At 43.6% G+C, this 19856-nt stretch overlaps 1 protein-coding gene across 1 annotated transcript; it reads right to left on the bottom strand.

Moving 5' to 3' along the window:
• Window positions 1–2316: 2316 nt before the first annotated feature.
• Window positions 2317–6101, bottom strand: Cxcr4 (C-X-C motif chemokine receptor 4). Its single transcript, XM_004836118.3, has 2 exons — window positions 5914–6101; window positions 2317–3892 (listed from the first exon to the last, which is right to left on the bottom strand). Exons 1-2 carry the CDS (start codon window positions 5929–5931, stop codon window positions 2849–2851), a joined length of 1062 nt encoding a protein of 353 aa, XP_004836175.1. The 5' UTR covers window positions 5932–6101; the 3' UTR covers window positions 2317–2848.
• Window positions 6102–19856: the final 13755 nt, after the last annotated feature.

The raw sequence follows: 19856 nt of genomic DNA, 5'->3' as shown, positions 1-19856 counted from the left end.
ATGTTGGCAACCAGGTAGAAGACCTCCTCAAAGTGGGCTGGGCAAATCCTTATGATGCCAGAGTGCTATGCTACATTTCTAACTGTTGGGGATACTGGATTATTTTCTAGACTACTTTGAATTTTGTCTCTAGAGTTCTTTCTGAAGTGAATATTACATGGGAATAATGACACTCAGTTTTGGAGCCTTTATGAAACATTTGATAAGAAGCTAGGAAAAAGTTATAGACACTTAGTTTAATTATTACAATAAAGCCTGAATTCTCCTAAAAAGTAACCTGGAATCATTATCTTAATACAACCACAAAAGGGGAATTTGAAGCTCACAGTAGGGGGGGGATAAATTGCCAAGTGGCATTTAGGAAAACAAAAGCCTTGCAAGATAATAACATTCACATTCCTCCCCAGTTATGGACACTGTTATTCAGATGTCATATTTATACCACTATTGGCAGCATGCATACAATTTAAATATTTTAGCTTCCATTATACAACTGGATCTACATTACTGACCTTCAAGGGCCTCATTCATAGAGGAAGAGGAGAGGGAACAATCAGCCTCTTCAAGCTAGAGTTCCCCAGATTGTCAGATGAACTACAACACAGCAAGGCTTTGGAGCTGCTGTGAGCATGGGAGGGTCCAGGGGGCACCCTTTTAGGGCAGGGAGAGAGCCAAGGCTGTTTTTCTTCTCTTTTTGAAAAAGAGTTATCCCACCTTTGTTCGAAGGGAGAATGAAATATCCATCAAGACTGGTGACACTGGGAATTTTGTTTCAGCTCAGTTCCTTTTGTTGTGACTCCACGGCAAAGGAGAGGAATCTGGGGTAAGGAGATTTCAAGCCAAGATGAGAAAGAAAAAGAATTCCTTCCAAGGATTTATTCTATTGTCTCCAGGAGAATAAATATTTACAGAGAAGGTTCAAGTGAAGTCTGTCACAATGGTCATGACTTTAACACTCGGCCTTTGGGAGAGTACATCTAAAACTATGCTTAAATGAAGAGTGATCCAATTAGGATTCCCAGAGAAAACCAAGAAATCTCAAGATAATTTCCTATCTAAAATCTAATTGTGTTCTCAAGTGGAATAGGAATACCAATCTGAATTACCCCAGATCCATAGACTGCAGCAAAAATGTACAGCCAAATTAGATTCTATTTTAAGTAATTAAGTTATTTCCCTTCACAGGATCTATAATTTGTCTTGGACAAATGTGATTTGCCTTAGAAGGATAAGGCATTGCAATTTTTCCTCCAAAATGGATTTTCTGTGCCAGAAACAATTACTAAAAGTAGACCAAATATTGCTTTAATTATATCCTATTATTATCTGAATGCAGGCCTGGAGCACCCTGTTTGTGTTCCAAAGTGAGGTAGGTATGGCCACTATAGTTTACAAATTTTCTTTAAATGGAGACCGGAGGTGAAATTTACTCAAGAGCCCATGGCTTGCACAATGGTAGTGTAAATAGCCATGGTGATGTTACATAACACTCCAAAATCTTGTGTAAAATATTGGCAGTACAGAGCTTGCTTCAGTGAACTTTTCTTTGAGCTCTAAAAAGCACCAATGTTAACTTTTAGCTGTTTGGCCGAGTCGTTGAGGAGGTGCTAGATATTGCAATAGATTAAAATAAAGTGTTGAGATTTACATAGAAGATATTTAGCAAGAAGGGTATTTTGGGTATGGTTAATTTTATTAAGTAAACATTCACTTTTGTTCTCATTTTCAATAACAATTCGGTTGACTTATGAACAGGTGTTCTGGGGTACAATAGTGGCTAAGGGTTAAGAGCAAGATCTGGAACGATAAACCAGTTCTTAGCTTGGCTTTTTGAAAATGCAAGTTATGGAAAGTTTCTGAACCTTAGTTCCTTCATCCGTGAAAAGACAATGATGCTATCTATACTTAAAGAATGGCACTAACATGGATTATGCAAGGGGAAAGTACCAGTAAAAGTCAAACCATTGGATAGCTTTCCTTTTTTATGTACATATCCTTCTGAAAGATGATCTTTTATAGGAATGGGTACTGGTTGGACAGGTGTAAACTTCCATCTGAGTTGAAAGTGGCTAAGGCTTCAGATTTTTGTCATTAGCTGGTTTAAAACTGCTCCTTCTACATGCCTTTGACCAAGTTTCCTAGGTTTTCTGTACCTCACTTTCCTCTTCTATAAAATGTTAAGTAATAACAGAGATGTGATACAGGGTAATTACAACAAAATACCTAGGATAGCACCTGGTATATCCTGAACATATTATTACTTTTGTGTTCTGCCAGCCAAATTGATGTCAACAGAAATCAGAACATAACACTAAAAAGTTTATGAAGTACTTTTATTAACAACTTAATACAAGGCTGTACATTGTAGGTGCTGAAGTTAACTTACTCCTGAAAACTGGAAAACCAGCACTTCTATACCACTTCAGGCTTTGGTTATAAGTGCCATTTTCTATAGCAGAATCACATAGTGTAACCAAACAACTTCAGAATAGGAAGAAAAAAGATGCTCCACTGGAACAGAGAGATTATTTATGCACAAACAGCTGAGGATCATTTCTAGCTTTACGTGATTCACTACATACTCTGGAATGTTCAGTTCCCTTTTCTACATTCCTACAACCAGACACACAGCAACTAAAAACTTGGCCACAGGTCCTGCCTAGACGCTCATTAACATAAAACAAAAATATTTATATAAATAAGTCAATTAAACCTCACAAAAACTAAAACACGACAAAATCCAACAGTCAATAAAAACTGTACAGTATGGTCAGTCTTTTGCATCTGAAAAATGTGTAACTTTAAAAAAAAAGTCCTTTATTGTATAAAAAAGTCTCTGACATCAGCGTTAGCTGGAGTGAAAACTTGAAGACTCGGACTCAGTTGAAACAGAAGAGTGTCCCCCCCGCTTTCCTTTGGAAAGGATCTTCAGGCTGGACCCTCTGCTCACAGAGGTGAGTGCATGCTGGGCAGAGGTTTTAAATTTGGCTCCAAGGAAGGCATAGAGGATGGGATTCAGGCAACAGTGGAAAAAGGCAAGGGCCTCAGTGATGGAAATCCACTTGTGAACAGTGTTCTCAAACTCACATCCTTGCTTGATGATTTCCAGGAGAATGAAGGAGTCAATGCTGATCCCAATGTAGTAGGGCAGCCAGCAGGCAAAGAAAGCCAGAATGAGGATGACTGTAGTCTTCAGGGCCTTGCGCTTCTGGTGGCCCTTGGAGTGTGACAGCTTGGAGATGATAATGCAATAGCAGGACAGGATGACAATACCTGGCAGGATAAGGCCAACCATGATGTGCTGAAACTGGAACACAACTACCCATAAGTCATTGGGGTAAAAGCGGTCACAGATATATTTCCCCTCCCCCTCAATGACATTGGCAAAGATGAAATCGGGAATAGTCAGCAGGACAGCAGGGATCCAGACACCAACATAGACTGCCCTTTCAACTAACAGCTTCCTTGGCCTCTGACTGTTGGTGGCGTGGACAATGGCCAAGTACCGATCCAGACTGATGAAGGCCAGGATGAGGACACTGCTATAGAGGTTGACAGTGTAGATGACATGGACTGCTTTGCACAGAAATTTCCCAAAGTACCAGTTTGCCACAGCATCAACTGCCCAGAAGGGAAGAGTGATGACAAAGAGGAGGTCAGCCACTGAAAGGTGCAGCCTGTACTTGTCTGTCATGCTTCTCAATTTCTTCTGATAACCCATGACCAGGATCACCAATCCGTTGCCCACGATGCCAGTCAAGAAGATGATGGAATAGATGGTGGGCAGGAAGATACGGTTGAAATGGGCATTTTCATTCCGGAAGCAGGGTTCTTTTGCGGAGTCATAGTCTCCTGAGCCCAATTCCTCAGAGTAGTTGTCTGAAGTGTATATCTGCAAAAGAGGCAAAGGGCATGCATATTCACTTCCATGGTCAGCAGGCATTACCCAAGTTTTAGAAAACATGAGTCTGGGACTTTAAAACAATTTATGGGTTTTAAACCCAACCTAGACCAGCCTTCCTCAAGAAATTCTTCAAGTTCTGGGTTAGGGCCCAGGAGATTATAGAATTCTACAACCATTATCCCCATCTTCTCCTGCAGTCACTTCATTATATCCCTCTTTAGCGGAACCAATTACAAGATTCTTTGTTTAGAACAAAAGGGTGCTGAGATCCTGAGGGTTTCAAAGTCACATCTTGGCTAACTCTTCCGCCCCGCGCACTGGAATGAAAAAACAGGCACACACAAAGAGGACACTCCCAGGAGGCATGGGGTGGGGGCCATGGAGCGTTGAATCTAGCATCGCTGCGAGGATTTTTTTTTTTTTGGTATTAAGATTGGCCAAAGAAGGGAAGAGGGGAGGGCGTACCACCGCGTGTGTGTGTGTGTGCGGGAGGTGTCCCAAACTCTTATTCTCCTAAGGCGAAAAACATTGCTTTTCCCACGCCTGTCTAAATGCCAACCATTCTGTGCTTCAAGCAACGCGTAGTGGGAAAGAAGAAGGAGGCCTGAAGAAAGCTTGGAGTAATCGGCACCTCCTACTTCAAGTGGGCCCTCCTTAGGGGCGTGAGTCTCTTGCCATCCCTGTTTTTAGTACTTAGCGCGTTTGCGACGTTAGGGCACTCGGTATTTTCCTGGGTGGGGAAGGTCACGGGACCTGCACCCTGAGTTTCATTTCCTCACTCTCCCGGGTCGCTTCCCACCCGGCCACTGATCCAGCTAATGAGGTCGGAGGTGGGCATCTGGTAGCCTCCAGACGGTGGGCAAGCCAGGGGCCGGGTCGTCCAGCTCCTGGCCGTCGCTGCCCACCACACCCAGGTCCACCGCCTGCTGGCAGCTGCTCCAGGGGTTTGGCTGCCGGGCTGCGGGCCAACAGGCTTGTCTCGCAGGGGTGCTGGAGAGAGATTGGGCGGCTCCGCTGCGAGTCTTTGAATTGCGCGCCGCGGGAGGAAACGAAAAACCTCTCTAGCAAGGGGGTTTCAAAAGGCTTCAGGAAACCACCGACGGTTACATGCCGCAATTGGTCTCGGAGAGAGCTAAACCGTCTCCTCACTTGCACCTGCTAGTCTTTGCCGAGGCGACCCGGCAGCCCAGGTGCCTTATTAACAATTCCGACTCCCCGGGTTGCCGCCGCGCACACTTCCTCGCCAACAGCTGCACGGTGTCTGTCTACACTCCTCCGACCCCTGCAAGGTCTAAACTCGCAAAACTCGGGGTCCACTCGCTGCCGCGGGGAAACGGCGCGCCCCGTACTCTGGCAAGGTCCTCTAACTCCCAAGGCGCGCGAAGCGCGCCCGGCCACCTCCCAGCAGCTGCCACTGTGCAGACCCCTCAGGCGAGTGGCGCAGTGAGCCTGCCCACCTTTCCCGCCCTCGGCCCGCCGTGCCCGGGGACGGGCACACCTTCGCCCGCCGCACGGAGTTTAGCAAACGTGAGCTCAATGGCAAGAACAGAAAGGCGCCTCTGTAGAAAAGTTCATCTGGGACGCGGTCTCATTCTGGGAACTTAGTCCAGGAGCGCAGACCCCCGCCTTTAAATTCAGACAATGTAACTCCAAGAAACCCCACCTCGCCCGAGGAAGAGACCACGGGTCGGAGTCCTGGAGCGCGCGCCTTTTCCGCCCTGAGCACAGAATGTTCTGTTTGCAAACAGCGTGCCAGCCGGCGCGCGCAGCAGCATCACGGGGGACACATGCCCCCTGCAGAGCTCTCGTGCCAACCTTTTCTATTCACAGAGAAAACTTTTCCATTCATACACCCTATATAACCATAATCCCGAAAATTTCTTTCCGTGCCTTCTTCGGGACACGGGGGCCGCCAATGTTCTGGTCGGTTCTGCCCACTCGCAGAGGGGCTGGGCTCTAAATTTACGCGTTTGTGCGCTTAGGACAAAGCAGGTTGAAACTGGACTTACACTGATTCCTCCTTCCATGGTAAGAGTTCCCTTCCAGCCGAAGCGGCTACAGGAGCACGCAAGTCGCTGAGGTCACTCTGCTACCTGCTGCTGCAGCCAACAAATTGAAGTTTCTGATCGAAGCCAGACTTTTATAAAAACACGCTCGCAGACTAGCGCATGCGCAGCTCGGGCGGGGCGGGAGGAGAAGGCGGGGTGGGTAAAGGAGTGGCCAAAGAGGGGAGGAGGGCTCAGGGGCGGAGCGGAAGGGTGCTGGCCCTGGGACGCCTCCGCCAAGCTGCTACACCCTTGGTCCCTTCGTGCGTCCCGAGCCCAGTAGGATGTCCTGGTCCAGTACTTGGGGAGAGCGGGGTGCGCCTGGAGGGCTGCGGGAAGCACGAGCTTCTCCGAGTGGCGCATTCATCCTTGCCTAAGTGGATGGAATTCCAGTCCTGGGAATGGTACAAATGGAGACATCGAGGCCCAGAGAGGGGAAGTGACTTGCAGGAGTGACCCAGCCAGTAGGCGGCAATGTCGGAAGCGGGGCCAAGCGTCTGATTCCATTCCTAGGCTCTGACCACATGCTAGTCCATGCAGAAAATAAAACCAGGAGTGGTGGCTCACACCTGTACTCCCAGCATTTGGGAGGCCGAGGCAGGAAGATCTCAGGTTGGAGGCCAATCTGGGCTACATAGTTCAAGGCCAGCCTGAAATACATAGTGAGACCCTATCTCAAAAAGCAGAAAAGTTCTTAGGAGCTCAGCTGTAATTTTATGTGCACATTTGCAGTGAGACCACCAGGGTCAGGTGTGGATAATCAGGAAAAGCTTTCAGAAGAAGGTAGGGTTTGGCACAATGCTAGAGACAGATTGAATAGATATTTCAGGAATATCACAACAGTGTTAACCAATTGGCGCGTAATAATTTTGGGGGAAAATTTCAGTGTGCTTTAAAAGAGAAATTTAGCCAGTAGGATTTTTTTGGTAACTGATGACCAGGAACTTGCACAGAACCCACTTGTGCACGTTGTGGGTAGTAACTTTACAGGGAAGCATTTAGTCATCAGAAATCTACATGCGGACCTATGCCACGCACTGTTCTATGCACTGGGGCCCCCGCTGAACCGAACAAAGGCCGCACGCGAGGGAAACAGGAGACAGCTCTGCAGACACCAAATGCCGGGGATGACTGAGGACACCAAGCCTGGCTTTAACTCAGGTCTTTGGACCCCACATCAGGCACCCTCCACGGTTTTGTGCGAAGGACGTGCAGAAACACCGAGGAGAAATTTAAATTGCTGAGAGGGGAGGGGCTGCGCTGGGCAGGGCAGGGCGGGGCGTAGACTGGGGTTGGACGGTTAAACTTGTCCCAGACCGGCTGGGGTTCTCAGTTGGTGCCCAGACTGAGCTTTCCAGCCTCCCGCCACTTCCCGCCGGCGCCGAGCCGGGGCGGGGCCGGGCCGAGAGCGCGGGGACCGCACGCAGGACCGCAGGGGGCCCAGCTGTGGCCGCGGCGGGGGCGTCGGCCGGCGAGAGCCGCGGTGCACCGCAGCCCACGCCCTAGACGCCCCCATCCTGGGACGGTCCCACAGAGAGAACTTGCCCAGACTGCGCCCTGAACGCTACCCTCCTTTTCTGTATCAAAAGATATAAAACCTCTCGGTTTGGACGTGTTCCGCACGTAGTCCGGAGGCTGGTAACCTCCTAGAGTGTGGTTTTCCTCATTTGTCTGGGGACACTCCCTTTCGGTGAAGGTCCTCATCTGCTCTGCGCTTTTACTACAGGACAGGAAAGCTGGCATTGGGGTTAGGAACTGGGACTCTCAAAAATGGCCAAATTTGGATACACCAACAACTTTAACAGCCATTTACTTTATTTTATTTTATTTTATTTTAGGGTACCGGGGATCGAACTCCGGACCTTGTGCTTGTGAGGCAGGCGGCGGAACCATTGAGCTAAATCCCTGGCCCTGGACATTTACTTTTTATCAAATCGTTAATAAAACTTTAGAACGTTCATATTTTTATGAGCCACTTAGGAGAGTCAGAAGATCGGTTGAAGGACTGGAATTTCAGATGGTTAAGTATCTTTGCTTTCCAGGCAGCCTGTTAGTGGCAGAACCATTTGTTTTATCCTGGATTTTCAGCTGTATTGTCCCTTATATATCCTCTCCACAGTGGCTAAAATCTGAAAGGTGGACTCCCCCAAACGTTTCCCAAAAGGAGGGAGCATACATTCAGAGTAAAAATGATTTGCACAATAAATATTTCTTGATTGATGGTGGATAAAAGAAAGCTGCTTTTCTTTATCTGGAGTCTCCTTCCAGATCCTTTTAAGTATATCCGCTAAGAGGAAGAAGATAAAAGAACAATGAAATGCTATTTGGTGGCTATCAAGTTAGGAAAAAAAAAATTTCTGGCGGGGGCGGGGGGGGGGTTGGTGGTGGTGGTAGTGTTTGGCCTTCTGATTTGAAAAGAATAGCTGTTTCTCCCTTGTCATTGGTGGGATTGTGGGTTGCGACAGCCTCAATGGAAAACATTTTGTATTTAGCAAGGACCTAGAAAGAGTAATTTCACCTAAAGGAACTTACCCTAAAGAAATAGGATTTATGCCACAAAGGTATTCATGGAAGAATTTGAAATAGTGAAATAGCTGAACAGCACTAAATGTCTACTGTTAGTGGAATGGTTGAGAAAATTTTGGTGTAAGAAATTCTATGTGGACATTGCACATTGTGAGAAATGTTAATGGCATGGGAAAATATGTTTGAAACAAGTACAAAAAGCAGTATTCAAAACGGTACAGTGTGATCTCAGTTGTGTTGAAATATGTAGTATTAGGAGAAGACTGGGAGAAAAAAATGAAATATTTATAGTGGTTTTCATTGGAACACTTTATTTGATTTTTACTTTCTTCCTTGCATTTTTGATGCTTTCCAATTTTCCTACAATAGTCATGAAAGCGTTTTCATATTCATAAAGAGTCAATAAAAATCAGACCATAAAAAGGAATAATAATGCCTCCTTTCTCAAACCTTTGCACTTAGAGTCCACTAGATGTGATTACTTTTCCATAACAGTTCATTTTGTTTTTCCCAGGCTCATCCTACTTAAACGTCTATACTCAGCTACTCTTTGATGCACTTTTAAAAAACAAATAAAACTGCAACATTGACTGCCTTCAAGTGCAGCTGACCTCAATTCCCTAAACAATTCTACAAAGGCAGGTGCTATCACTTCTTTTCTGAGGTTAAGGAAACCAATGTCAGAGCATAAGAAGCTTGCCTGTGATAGTTGATCAGTGAGGATCAGGACCCAGTCCTTCTGGCTCCAAAGCCCAGGCTTGCTTTGCTACATCACAATGTCTCCCTTTCTGTGGCCTCCCTTTCTGTGAGCTCCTTCCTCTGTCTAAAAGGCCATTTTGCATTTACTTACCTACTGCTTTGAGTGTCATCTCTTCTGAGGTTATTTTACTTTAAATGCATGTATGTCTTTACTCCTCTCCTCTAAGTATTCTAGGATCCTTAAAGTGAATGCACAGATAGTTGCTCTCCAGCTAGACCACTGCTGAACAAGTAATGGGTTCCCCAATCATTTACGGAGCTTTTATTTAAAGAATTAATGACTTTTCTGTGTGGCTCCAGCAGCAGAGACAGGTTTAAAGGCTGTCAAGGCTTTGGCAGAGTCCCCAAGTTCGCAGGCTGGCTGTAGCTCAGGGTATAACTAGCCTTGGCCACAATTTGGAGAGGATGCTTACAAATCCAGCGACACAGTGGCAAGCATCCTGCCACCTCCTGTTGCTTGCTCGGCAGCTAGTTGATTTGTGTGAGCGTGCGTGTGTGTTTATCTGTGTGTATGACAGAAAGCTATATGCTGTCCCAAAATAGGCTCTAAGTCAGTCTGGGAGAGAGCTTCGGAATAGTTCTGTTTCTGATACTGGATGGCAGGAGCAAGGGACTTTAAAGGGCTTCAGAATACGTAGGGTCTGCCTATTCCATTAACAGCTTTCAGAATATATAGGTAGGGTATGCCTGTTCCCTTCCTGGCCTTTCACATTAAAAAAAAAAAAATTGACCACTTTTGTTTCTGGAAAAAAACAAAAAGGAAAGAAAAAATTTCCTTGATGGTAGTAGGGGATACTCAAAGGGATAAAAATCAATGTTTTCCCAAGTGATTAAATTTAAAAAAAGGAGGCATTTCCCAAAGGGCATGGAGGCCTGTAATTCTAGCAGAGGGATATAAATCTCAAAGAGACAATGCTATCAAATGTCAGCTATTTCTAAGCTGGTGTCAAGTGCAAGAAATGGTCCTCTTCCTGACCAGACCCAAGCCCATTCCTTCTTCCTTAAACCTGACTTCAGGACACCTAGATAAAAAATAACTTTGGAAAATGAATGTATACCTTTTTTCTTGCAGCTTTATATCAATTTAAGAAAATTATTAGTGGTTTTCTGGAAACCATTTTTACCCTAAATATGTCATATCTTAAATTTCTACAAGATTTATCTTCAGTGATATGAGATTGTTAGTGATTCCTATCAAAATTTTATAGCAGTCAACACAATCAACGAAATTTTCTACTCAAAGGAGAAAATGCTAGACTAGTAAAACAAATATAGCCAATTCAGAGTCACCCTGGTAAATCCTTTGAACAAAGCAGCCACTTAGTTAATGCAGTGATCATCACTTGACTAATTCCACTGCTAGGAGGATGAAATGTTCTCAAAGTTTGCTGTGCTCATGTAGCAGGTGCTATGTGGCTTTGTGGCTGTGAAGAATAGCAACAGACTCTGCTCTTGCCTCAAAAATTATGGTGTCAAGCTGGGAAAGAGGGCATGACTTTAGGAAATAATTGAGTGAACAAACCTTGTTCTCCATGGAAAAGGCTTGTCATTGTTTTCCTTAAACCAGTAATTTATTGGTGGTGACCTCAGGCTGCTATCTAACAAGAGGAAGTTCCTGGAGCCCTGTGGACAGTGGGTTTTCTAAAGAGAACTATGTTTCCCGTGGCAGAGCCATGGTGCTTTCAGAAATGTGGTGATCTGATCACCTATACAGATGGGCTTCAAGTCTACCAAGAGGTTTGTATTAGCAAAGGGACAGGGTGGAAATTATTTGTATGTGTGTAGGGAATTATTTTTGCCGGACTCTGTTACATAAGAGGATACATGCAATGTTTTGCTTGACCAGTCTTCTAAAGCTAGGGCCATGGAGCACTTGGAGCTACTTGTAGGTCTAAAGTACAAGTGACAAAGTCTAGGAACTTCAAGGTACTATAAATGGGTGAGGCACAGAGAGTGGTGGGGACTGTGGATAACTGGAGGACTGGAGGGCACAAACTCTTTCGAAAGTGGTAGCTACTACCTTCCATTGCTCTATGTAGAGATTTGTTTCATATCGTCCTATTGTTAAAGAGTAACTAAAAATCTTGACTTTTGGAAGTACAAATCTATCAACTTAAAAATATTAGGGGTATATAATTCAACAGTAGAATGCTTGTCTAGCATGTAAAAGGCCCTGGGGTCAATCCTCAGCATTGGGGAAAAAATTGGCTCCAAACAACAAAAACCCTACAAGCTTTCAATCTACATTAAAACTTAAGGTGTTCAGTAGGCATCAAAAGAAAACATGGGGTTGGGATGTGGGGGTTGGAAGGATAGAACAGAAACACACAGACAGCAATGGATTTTTTTTTTTCTTTTTTGGTACTGGGGATCAAACTCAGGTCCTTGAGCTTGCAAGTCAGGCAGTGGAACCACTGAGGTAAATCCCCAGCCCAGACAGCAATGGAAACAGCAACACGAGGCCAAGAATCATTTTGGGGGGCCTCTGAGTTATAATTTTCCCATCTCTCTGAGATTGAAATTAATCACTTTCAATTTCTGAGTTGTTCCTTCCTTACACCTCCTGACTGGTTAATATTTGGTAAATATTTGAGAATTAACAAGTTCTCTGAGGCTTATACTCCTCAACCCTTTTCCCATCACTGGGCTCCCTGCTCTCTCTTCTACCTTTCAGCTGTTGTAGGATGACATCCTTCAGGAGGAGAAACATATGTCCTTCTCTTTAAACAGGAGGAGCAATAGTAGAAAGGACTGCAAACTGGACTGAGTAGTTTTGTGATTCAGAGAATAGGGCGCTGGACTCGGCCCATACAGGCACTTGAGTGCCAACTCTGCATAGCTTTTCTAACTCCAAAGTCAGAGACATTGACTGGCCGCAGTGGGGATATTTATACCATGGAAATCAGCAAATGCAATAAATCAGGGGTTACTGATTTATTTTTGAGAGCAGCTTTACCAGCACATGGTTTACAAGTCTACACATGGGGCAAGCAGATCTCTTGTCTGCCTTCTTTGTTTTGTTATCCAGATATCAATAACATTTCACTTTTTGGAATGTTGGATTAAATATTATCTACAAATAAAATCTTCAGTACAGTGTAGGATCCATAGTAAGTGTTCAATAAACACAATCTATTTTTAATACAAATTCATATTGCAGGTGTTAAAATGTCTTTCTTGCCAGTGGAGAGTTTTAATTAGACAGGCAAATGGCTTTCTCTGCCATTACCCACAGAAGTGAGATAAAGGGAAATGGAGCCTTAAGTAAAGTGTGAAATGTTCCTACTCCGAATTGCAGGGCAGAAGAGAGACATGTGTGATGAGGAAAGGAAAGAAAAGTACTAAAGAGTTTCTCATATGTGTCCTGATAGCCCTCATATTGTTACAGACAGTGTAACTGAGATAGGGTCTCCAAAGCCATTTGGTCTTATAGTGCAACTATTGGGAGGGGCTCCTTTGATGAAGCCATGAGGGCAGTCCCATCCAAACACTCACAGGGACAGTCTGTCCAGGAGGCTGCCCATCCTCTGCAGGGCAGACCTAGTTGCTAGACAGCTCTTCCTTTTGCGTAGACACCTCTGTCCTATTTTCTATCCCACTGGGTCTAACTCAGCTAGAGCTTGCCCAGATGAGGAGCCAGGAGATGAAGCCAAAGAAAATGGCAGCCAAAACCATGCTTAGGCTAAAGCAAAATGTGCCCTTTCTGAGACACTTATTTCTGCAGCCACAGGGATGAGTCTAATGAGAGGCCTCTTTGTTCCAGTAGCAAGTTTGAGAGGGGAATCCAGCCAGGTGAGGGTTCCTTTTCACAAAGGAAATTATCTCCAAACATGGAAGATTTGGGGATAGTGACTCAAAGGATTTAGTGCTTTTTTTTTTAAAGACCTCTTGAGACTTTCAAATATACTTGCCTTGTAGAAAAACATGTAGGAAAATGTATTGGAAGCAGGCTAATAAAGAATGAGGTTAGCCCATCTTTGCTTTTACATTAGGCAAAACCAGGTTAAAGGAATACTTCAAAAACTGTTGGAAGAGGGCCAGGGATTTAGCTCAGTGGCACTGTGCCTACCTGGCAAGCGGGAGGTCCTGAGTTCTATCCCTGGTACCAAAACAAACAAACAAACAAACAAACCAAAAAACCTGTTGGAAGATACATGACCAGATGGGTTTCTTTCAGGAAGTGCTGATGGCTGGCTGGAGAAAACATTGATTTATCTATCAACTACTCCCCTCCTCTTCAGTTAAAAGTTCAGGGTATTTCCTGGGATGTCTGCGAACTGGGGATGGCTCTGTATTGGAACAGTTTCTTTTTAAATGGAGGAAATGAAGACATTTTTAGAGTCATTTAAAAATACCAAGGGGATATGTTTCAGGGTTTCAGAATTTCTTTCCTTACTCATTGAATAAATGAGTGTTTAAGTGGTTGTGGTACTGTTTATTTGGGTTCAATTTGCCTACTGCTGTCTGTGGCTCAGTTTACCTTTGATAGCGTAGGTGGGGCAGCCTCTAAAAAGGGGTAGGTATCAAAGGACTCATGTCTGTCCCCACCATCTCTTTACAGTATGGAAATCAGCTAACATGTGTTTCATTTATGGCTTATTTGAGGCCAGAGAAGACAGAATAACATCCACATACACAGAGACACTTTTTTTTTTTGGTGATACTGGGTCTTCACACTAAGCTGCATTTAGAGGCAGGGTCTCAATAAGTTGCTAAATTGTCTAAGGTGTACTCAAACTTGTGATCCTCCTGCCTCAGCCTCCCAGAGTGCTGGGATTACAGGTGTGAGGTTCAGAGAGACACTTTGAATGACATTGAACCACTTAGATTAATCCTTCCACACACCGATCTCTATTGGCAAGTCCAGACTGCTGAGAACTTTATCTTTGACAATAAATGGAAGAGGATAACAGCTCCGTTGTTCAGTGTCTCCTAAACTGATTTAGAATTAGCCTTTTTGTGACTGGATGGGATTTTTTGTTCTTTGCCAGGGAAAATTTCACTTCAGTGTTAGGGTTGTGACAGCTGGCTACTTTTTGGGGGAGGATTTTTTTTTCCTATTGTCTTTCACCCATATGGGGTGTGCTTTGTTTTTGTCACAATTTGGGGATTGGGTAGGCTAAAAAAACCAAACCATCCACCGTTCTTGCACTAAAGCTTTCCCCCTGCTTTTCTCACATGTGTGCACCCACCCACACAAGAGCACAACCAGTTACCCAAGCGCTCCTGAGTCTTTACTTTTTATTTATTTTTATGGTACTCAGGCAATTACTCTACCACAGAGCTATACTCCCAGCTAATACTTCTGAGTTTGTTGAAGTCTCAGCAGCTCCCACTTCCTCTCTTCTCTTTTATTTGCTTTGCTAGGCCTTAGCCCCCATTCTAGAAAGGGGAAAGCCCACTTGGGCATCACCACACATTCCTTTCTAGGTTTCTGTTTAGAAGTCCAGGGGTTGAGGGTCATCTGATTGGCCTAGAGAGTGAGAAGGACTCCCTAGTGCCTGGCAGGCAGTGACGTCTTCCTACCCTTTTATGCTAAATGTAAACATTTAATTGACTTTCCTTTATGATAGTTTCCAGGAGTTGGAGCCTCTTTCTTGAAAACATAAGTAACCTCGAAGCTATTTCTTCTGTCTTCTGTCCATTCCCCAACAGTCAAGAGTTTTGTTTACTTTTTTTAGTTTGTATTATGAAAACAATAAGCTCTTTTCCAAATCTTGGAAAGTACATCATTAAATATATTGTTTCAAGCTGTACACTTCATTTTCTCATTGAAAAATCTGTTTCACCCCTGCCTCTAGTCAAACAGAACCACTTAGAAAACTCTGATCTTTGGACTCATCTGCAATCTCCCTGCCCCATGCCTTTGTATCTTCCCATGAATGGAATGAACCAGCCTTGAATGAATTCTAGGAAGAAAGAGCTGAACATGGGAGAGTGGGAAGCATCTTGAGAATCTGAAATTGGCCAAAATAGGCCAATACAAGTCTGAGTTTCTCCCCCTCTGCCACCCCACTTTGTTCTCAATGTAAACACCCTCTTCTTTTCTCCTGAGAGAGAGGGAAGTGGGTTTTACTGTGCAAGCCCTCTTTTCTTTCTGTTGCTAGGCTGAGGTATAAGAGGGGGAGATGTGTATAAGCATGTGTCTCTGTTTCTTCACCTCCTTATGGTGGTGATGAGGCAGGCACAGTAAGCCAGGAATGCCTGTCTGGTGATGTACACCCCTACCCGAGGACCCTAGTGATTCCCTTAATGGATGCTACTCTGGTTCTTCCCCCAAATGACTTGATTTTGGATTTAAAGTTACTGAAGGGCCAAAAAAGAACTCTACTCAGAGAATCCTGTGGCTAAGACTTGGAAACATAAAGCCGCAGGCTATGTTCTGCAGACTGGGGTAGAGAGGTTTCCCTGAGTGTGATTTGGCATTAAGTGGGGAAGGGAAGGCAAACGAGTGCTAAGGAGACAGCAGCATAAGACCAGGCACTTTTCAGGCTATTAAGTGCAGAGTACTCTTGGAGAATCCTATTAACTATCTTGCAGGATTGATATGAGGACCATCCAGGTTAATCAATAGGGCTACTTTGTAAATTAGAACAACATTAATTAAAAGTTAATTATTATTATATAGATAAGATGTTTTAATTAAATTCAGATTAAGTGTAAGATGAGGTAAGCTTCTACCCATTTTGGCTTCGTAAATCAGAGGGAACAATTTTCAACCCAAAGACCCCAGCCCTGCTGTGAAAGCTAGGGGAGATAATAAGATGATTGAGTCTGCCATTGAGTAAAATTAAGGTTGGTGTTAAGTTCCCTCACGATGCAGGCAAGCTTCCTTGGTTCTCTCTTGCAAACCTAGTACACACACTTACACTCCTAGTTTCTGTCCTGTAGTATTTTATTTTATTTTTCCCATTCATCTTCCTGACCTGCCTTCTTTTTTAGTGGCTTCTCGTCCTGCTTTCTCTAGCTCTTCTGATTTTCTTCTCTTCTATTTTTGAGGCCTTTCATTACCTCCACCCCGTCACAAACTATTTTGTGTGTCTACAATGTGCAGAGCTCTGCTAGACACTGGGAAAGATACTAGATGAATAGCATACAGTCTTTAGTCTCAAGACACAAGTCCCCTACGGGACATAAGAACATATGTAACTGTGATATAAGCCAGAGCAGGACAGGCAATGTACACACAGGTCCGGGGGGAAAGAGGAGGACTTTTACACAGGAGATGCCTGTTGAAGAAGGGGTAGCTGAGGCAGGAGGATCACAAGTTGGAGGCCAGCATGGACAACTTTGTTACTTAGTGAGACTCTGTTAAAAAAACAAACAACTGAAGATGTAGTTTTGTGTGATGGCCCGAGTTCAGCCCCCAAAACTGTCCAAAAAAGTAGGACTTTGATATGGACAGACTTGAGCAGGGAAGAGGAAAGCATAAATCAACATTTGGAGCTGTGAACAGGGATCAGCTAGTTGACTAGAATATAGAGTTCTGTGTGGAGGGGTGCATTGAAGCCAGAGCACAACTGGCTTTATGGGCAAGGATACGAGGTCTGGATGTTGTTCTACCAAGTCATAAGAAAAATGAAGATTTTAAGTTGGAGAGTAATAAGGTCAGAGTGCAGCTTTAAATACTTAATCTGTAAAAGGAGTGTTGAATGGGTTGGAGAGAGAAACTGAGGTGGAGAGATTAGGTAGAAATTTATTTGGGTAGCTCAGGTGGGAGGCTGTAAAGGTCTGGCTAGCCTGATGGTGGTGGAAGTTGGAAGGAGGCTTAGATGTAGGAGAGATCTTCGGGAACCAGCATCTGGTGATTCATTGATGCAGGCTAAGGAAGAAGGAGGAGGTCAAAGGGACTAGAATTGCAACAAGGGTGTGATGAATGGAGATCAAAGGAGAGACTGAGAGGGGAGACAGTACTTTTTAGAGAAAGTCTGAAGGCTTACCCTTTTACTTTTTAAAGTTTGGGTGTTGATTTCTCAATCAACACCTGTATCCTGAGTCGTGGGATTTGGGGTAGCATATTTATATCCCGTTACTGATGTCACCGAGGTGACTTCATCTCCTTGCACATCTTAAAAGATAATCATCAGAAATGGCAAACTTGGCAGACCAAAAAAAATGTAGTTTTAAGATTCTTCCTTTATACCTCTAAGGTCTCTACCTGGGTGAAAGGTCAAATCTGGAATTCATTCTTTGGGGTAGGACACTAGGTTAGATCCAAGTGGAGTGATGTGTATTATTCAGTACCAGTTAGAACTGAGGATTGTGCTACAAGCTATGGGAGAGAAGGCAAAAGGGAAGAACCAAATGTCCTAATGAATTTGAGTTCAAATCCATATCTGTGATGTCATAACAGTTCAGATACAGTCGTCTGAAATTTTTGTGGTTAGAAATGAATTATAAAGAAAATAAGGAGTTGATGGTATCCACTCTCCTCAGACCTACAGAATTAGAATGACCAGGACTGGGCCTCAGAGGTTCAAATGAGGAAGAAGTCATTTCAAACCAATGTACCTGGGGAAAGATTTCCCAAAGAGATGGAATCTGAGCTGAGCTTCATAGAGAGGGTACACACCACCACACCATGCCTCTTATTTGGATGCATTGTTAGCATGTCATACCCAGAACACCTGAAGTTAAAAAAATCCCTCAACTGCAAGCATAATTTCAGCAGGACATTGGAAATGATTTGCTCTACACTTGTGCTTTTACTTGTAAATTGTGCCATAATCTTTTTTTTTTTTTTTTTTTTTTGGAGACAGGGTCTCACTATGTAGTTCAGGCTGACCTTGAACTCACTATGTAGCCCAGGGTGGCTTTGAACTCACAGTGATCCTCCTGCCTCTGCCTCCCGAGTGCTGGGATTACAGGCATGCACCACCATACCCGGCCTGCCATAATCATTCTTAAAGAAAGTAGCCACGTTGGGCTTCCAGGCCTTTACTCCATTGTAGCACTTGCTTTGCTGAGTGTTCTGGTTTATTTTTTGGGTGATCATCTTTGGTTTACAGAGTGTGGCTCCAAGTTGGCCATATAATTTGCTATCGGAAGAGTTTGTTTTCTGATTCATTTTCTCTCTCCTTGGCTTTGGATTACATTTCTAGTTCTTTGATTACTCACTGGCAGTTCATCTCATACATCGCTGTTTCTACAGTTGAAGTTTTTGGGAGTGATATTTACTAAGCAGAAATAAGTAAGCTCAGTCCACTGAAGTTTGACCCTAACAGAATAGTACAATCTTGTTCCAAGTTTGGGGGCAATAGACCCGCATGGTTATTGTAAAGGGTCCCAATATTCCCAAATCCCGAATTTTTCTTCAGACTGAATAGTGTACTATAAACTTGGAAATGCATGTGGATGCTGTTGTGCTTAATAAAATGCTGAATTTATTTGGAATTGTCTTAGATTCATCAGAATTATTTATTTATTTATTTAAAATATTATTTTATTGGTACATTTTAGGTATACAATGTGACATTCATCATTGGAAATTTGCACCTTTACATAATCTCTCTTGGTTCTTATTTTTCATCCTTCCCCTGCCCTCCCTTCAACCATTCCATCCCTCCCTATTTACAAAGACTTTGTTTCAATTTTTTCATTTTCTCATATGAATTCCATCCCCTTTCATTTCCCCTACCCCTCCCACGTCCCCTTCCCCTTTGCTCCTTTTCTTCCTATTTCACATTATCTATTATACCTTTTAGTCCTTATTTACACTTTCAGTTTCTCACACCAGAGAAACTCTTTGGTGTTTACATATGTGTGTCCTATTTATTTCACTTAAGAGTATCACCTCAATGTGCATCCACTTAGCTATAAATGTCTCTAATTTTTCATTTTTTATGGCTCAGTAGTACTCCATTATATAAAAAAATCTACATTTTCTTTATCCAGTCTCCAGTTGATGGGCATTTGGGCTGTTTCCAAGTTTTAGCTATCACAAACTGTGCTGCTATGAACATGGGTGCACATATATCACTGTTACATGATTCTTTTAATTCTTTGGGGAAGATCCCCAGCAGTGGAATAGCGGGGTCAAATGGGACTTCCAGTCCTAGTTCTTTGAGGTATCTCCATACTGATTTCCACAGTGCTTGCACCAGTCTACACTCCCACCAGCAGTGGAACAGGGTTGCTCTGTTTCCACAGCCCCGCCAGCATTAGTCATTGGTTGATTTCATGATAACAGCCATTCCTTCTGGAGTGAGGTGGAATCTCAGGGTTGTTTTCATTTGCATCTCTCAAAGGACCAGTGATGTTGAGCATTTTTTCATATGTTTATTTGCTATTTCTTCTTCTTTGTCTGAGAAATGTCTGTTCATTTCAGATGCCTATTTTCGGATTGGGTCTTTAAATTTGGGAGGTCTGATCTTTTTGAGTTCTTTATAGATTCAAGATAGTAGACCTTTGTCTGAAGAACAGAAGGTTAAGTTTCTTTCCCACACTGTGGGTTGTCTCTTCACACTGTTGGTGGTTTCTCTTGTTGTGCAGAAGCTTTTTAATAAGAAGAGATCCCACTTGTTGATTGTTTGTGCTAGTTCACAGGCAACTGAGGTTTTGTTCATAAAATCTTTTCCTACATCGATGTCTTCAAGGGTTCTACCTAACTTCTGTTTTACCCA

Source organism: Heterocephalus glaber, unplaced genomic scaffold (assembly GCF_053883595.1).
Source record: "Heterocephalus glaber isolate CG9 unplaced genomic scaffold, H.glaber_assembly_v1.0 deba00000347, whole genome shotgun sequence".
NCBI lineage: Eukaryota > Metazoa > Chordata > Mammalia > Rodentia > Bathyergidae > Heterocephalus > Heterocephalus glaber.
The sequence above is the reverse complement of the archived record's forward strand: the minus strand, read 5'-3'. Positions and strand labels throughout refer to the sequence as shown.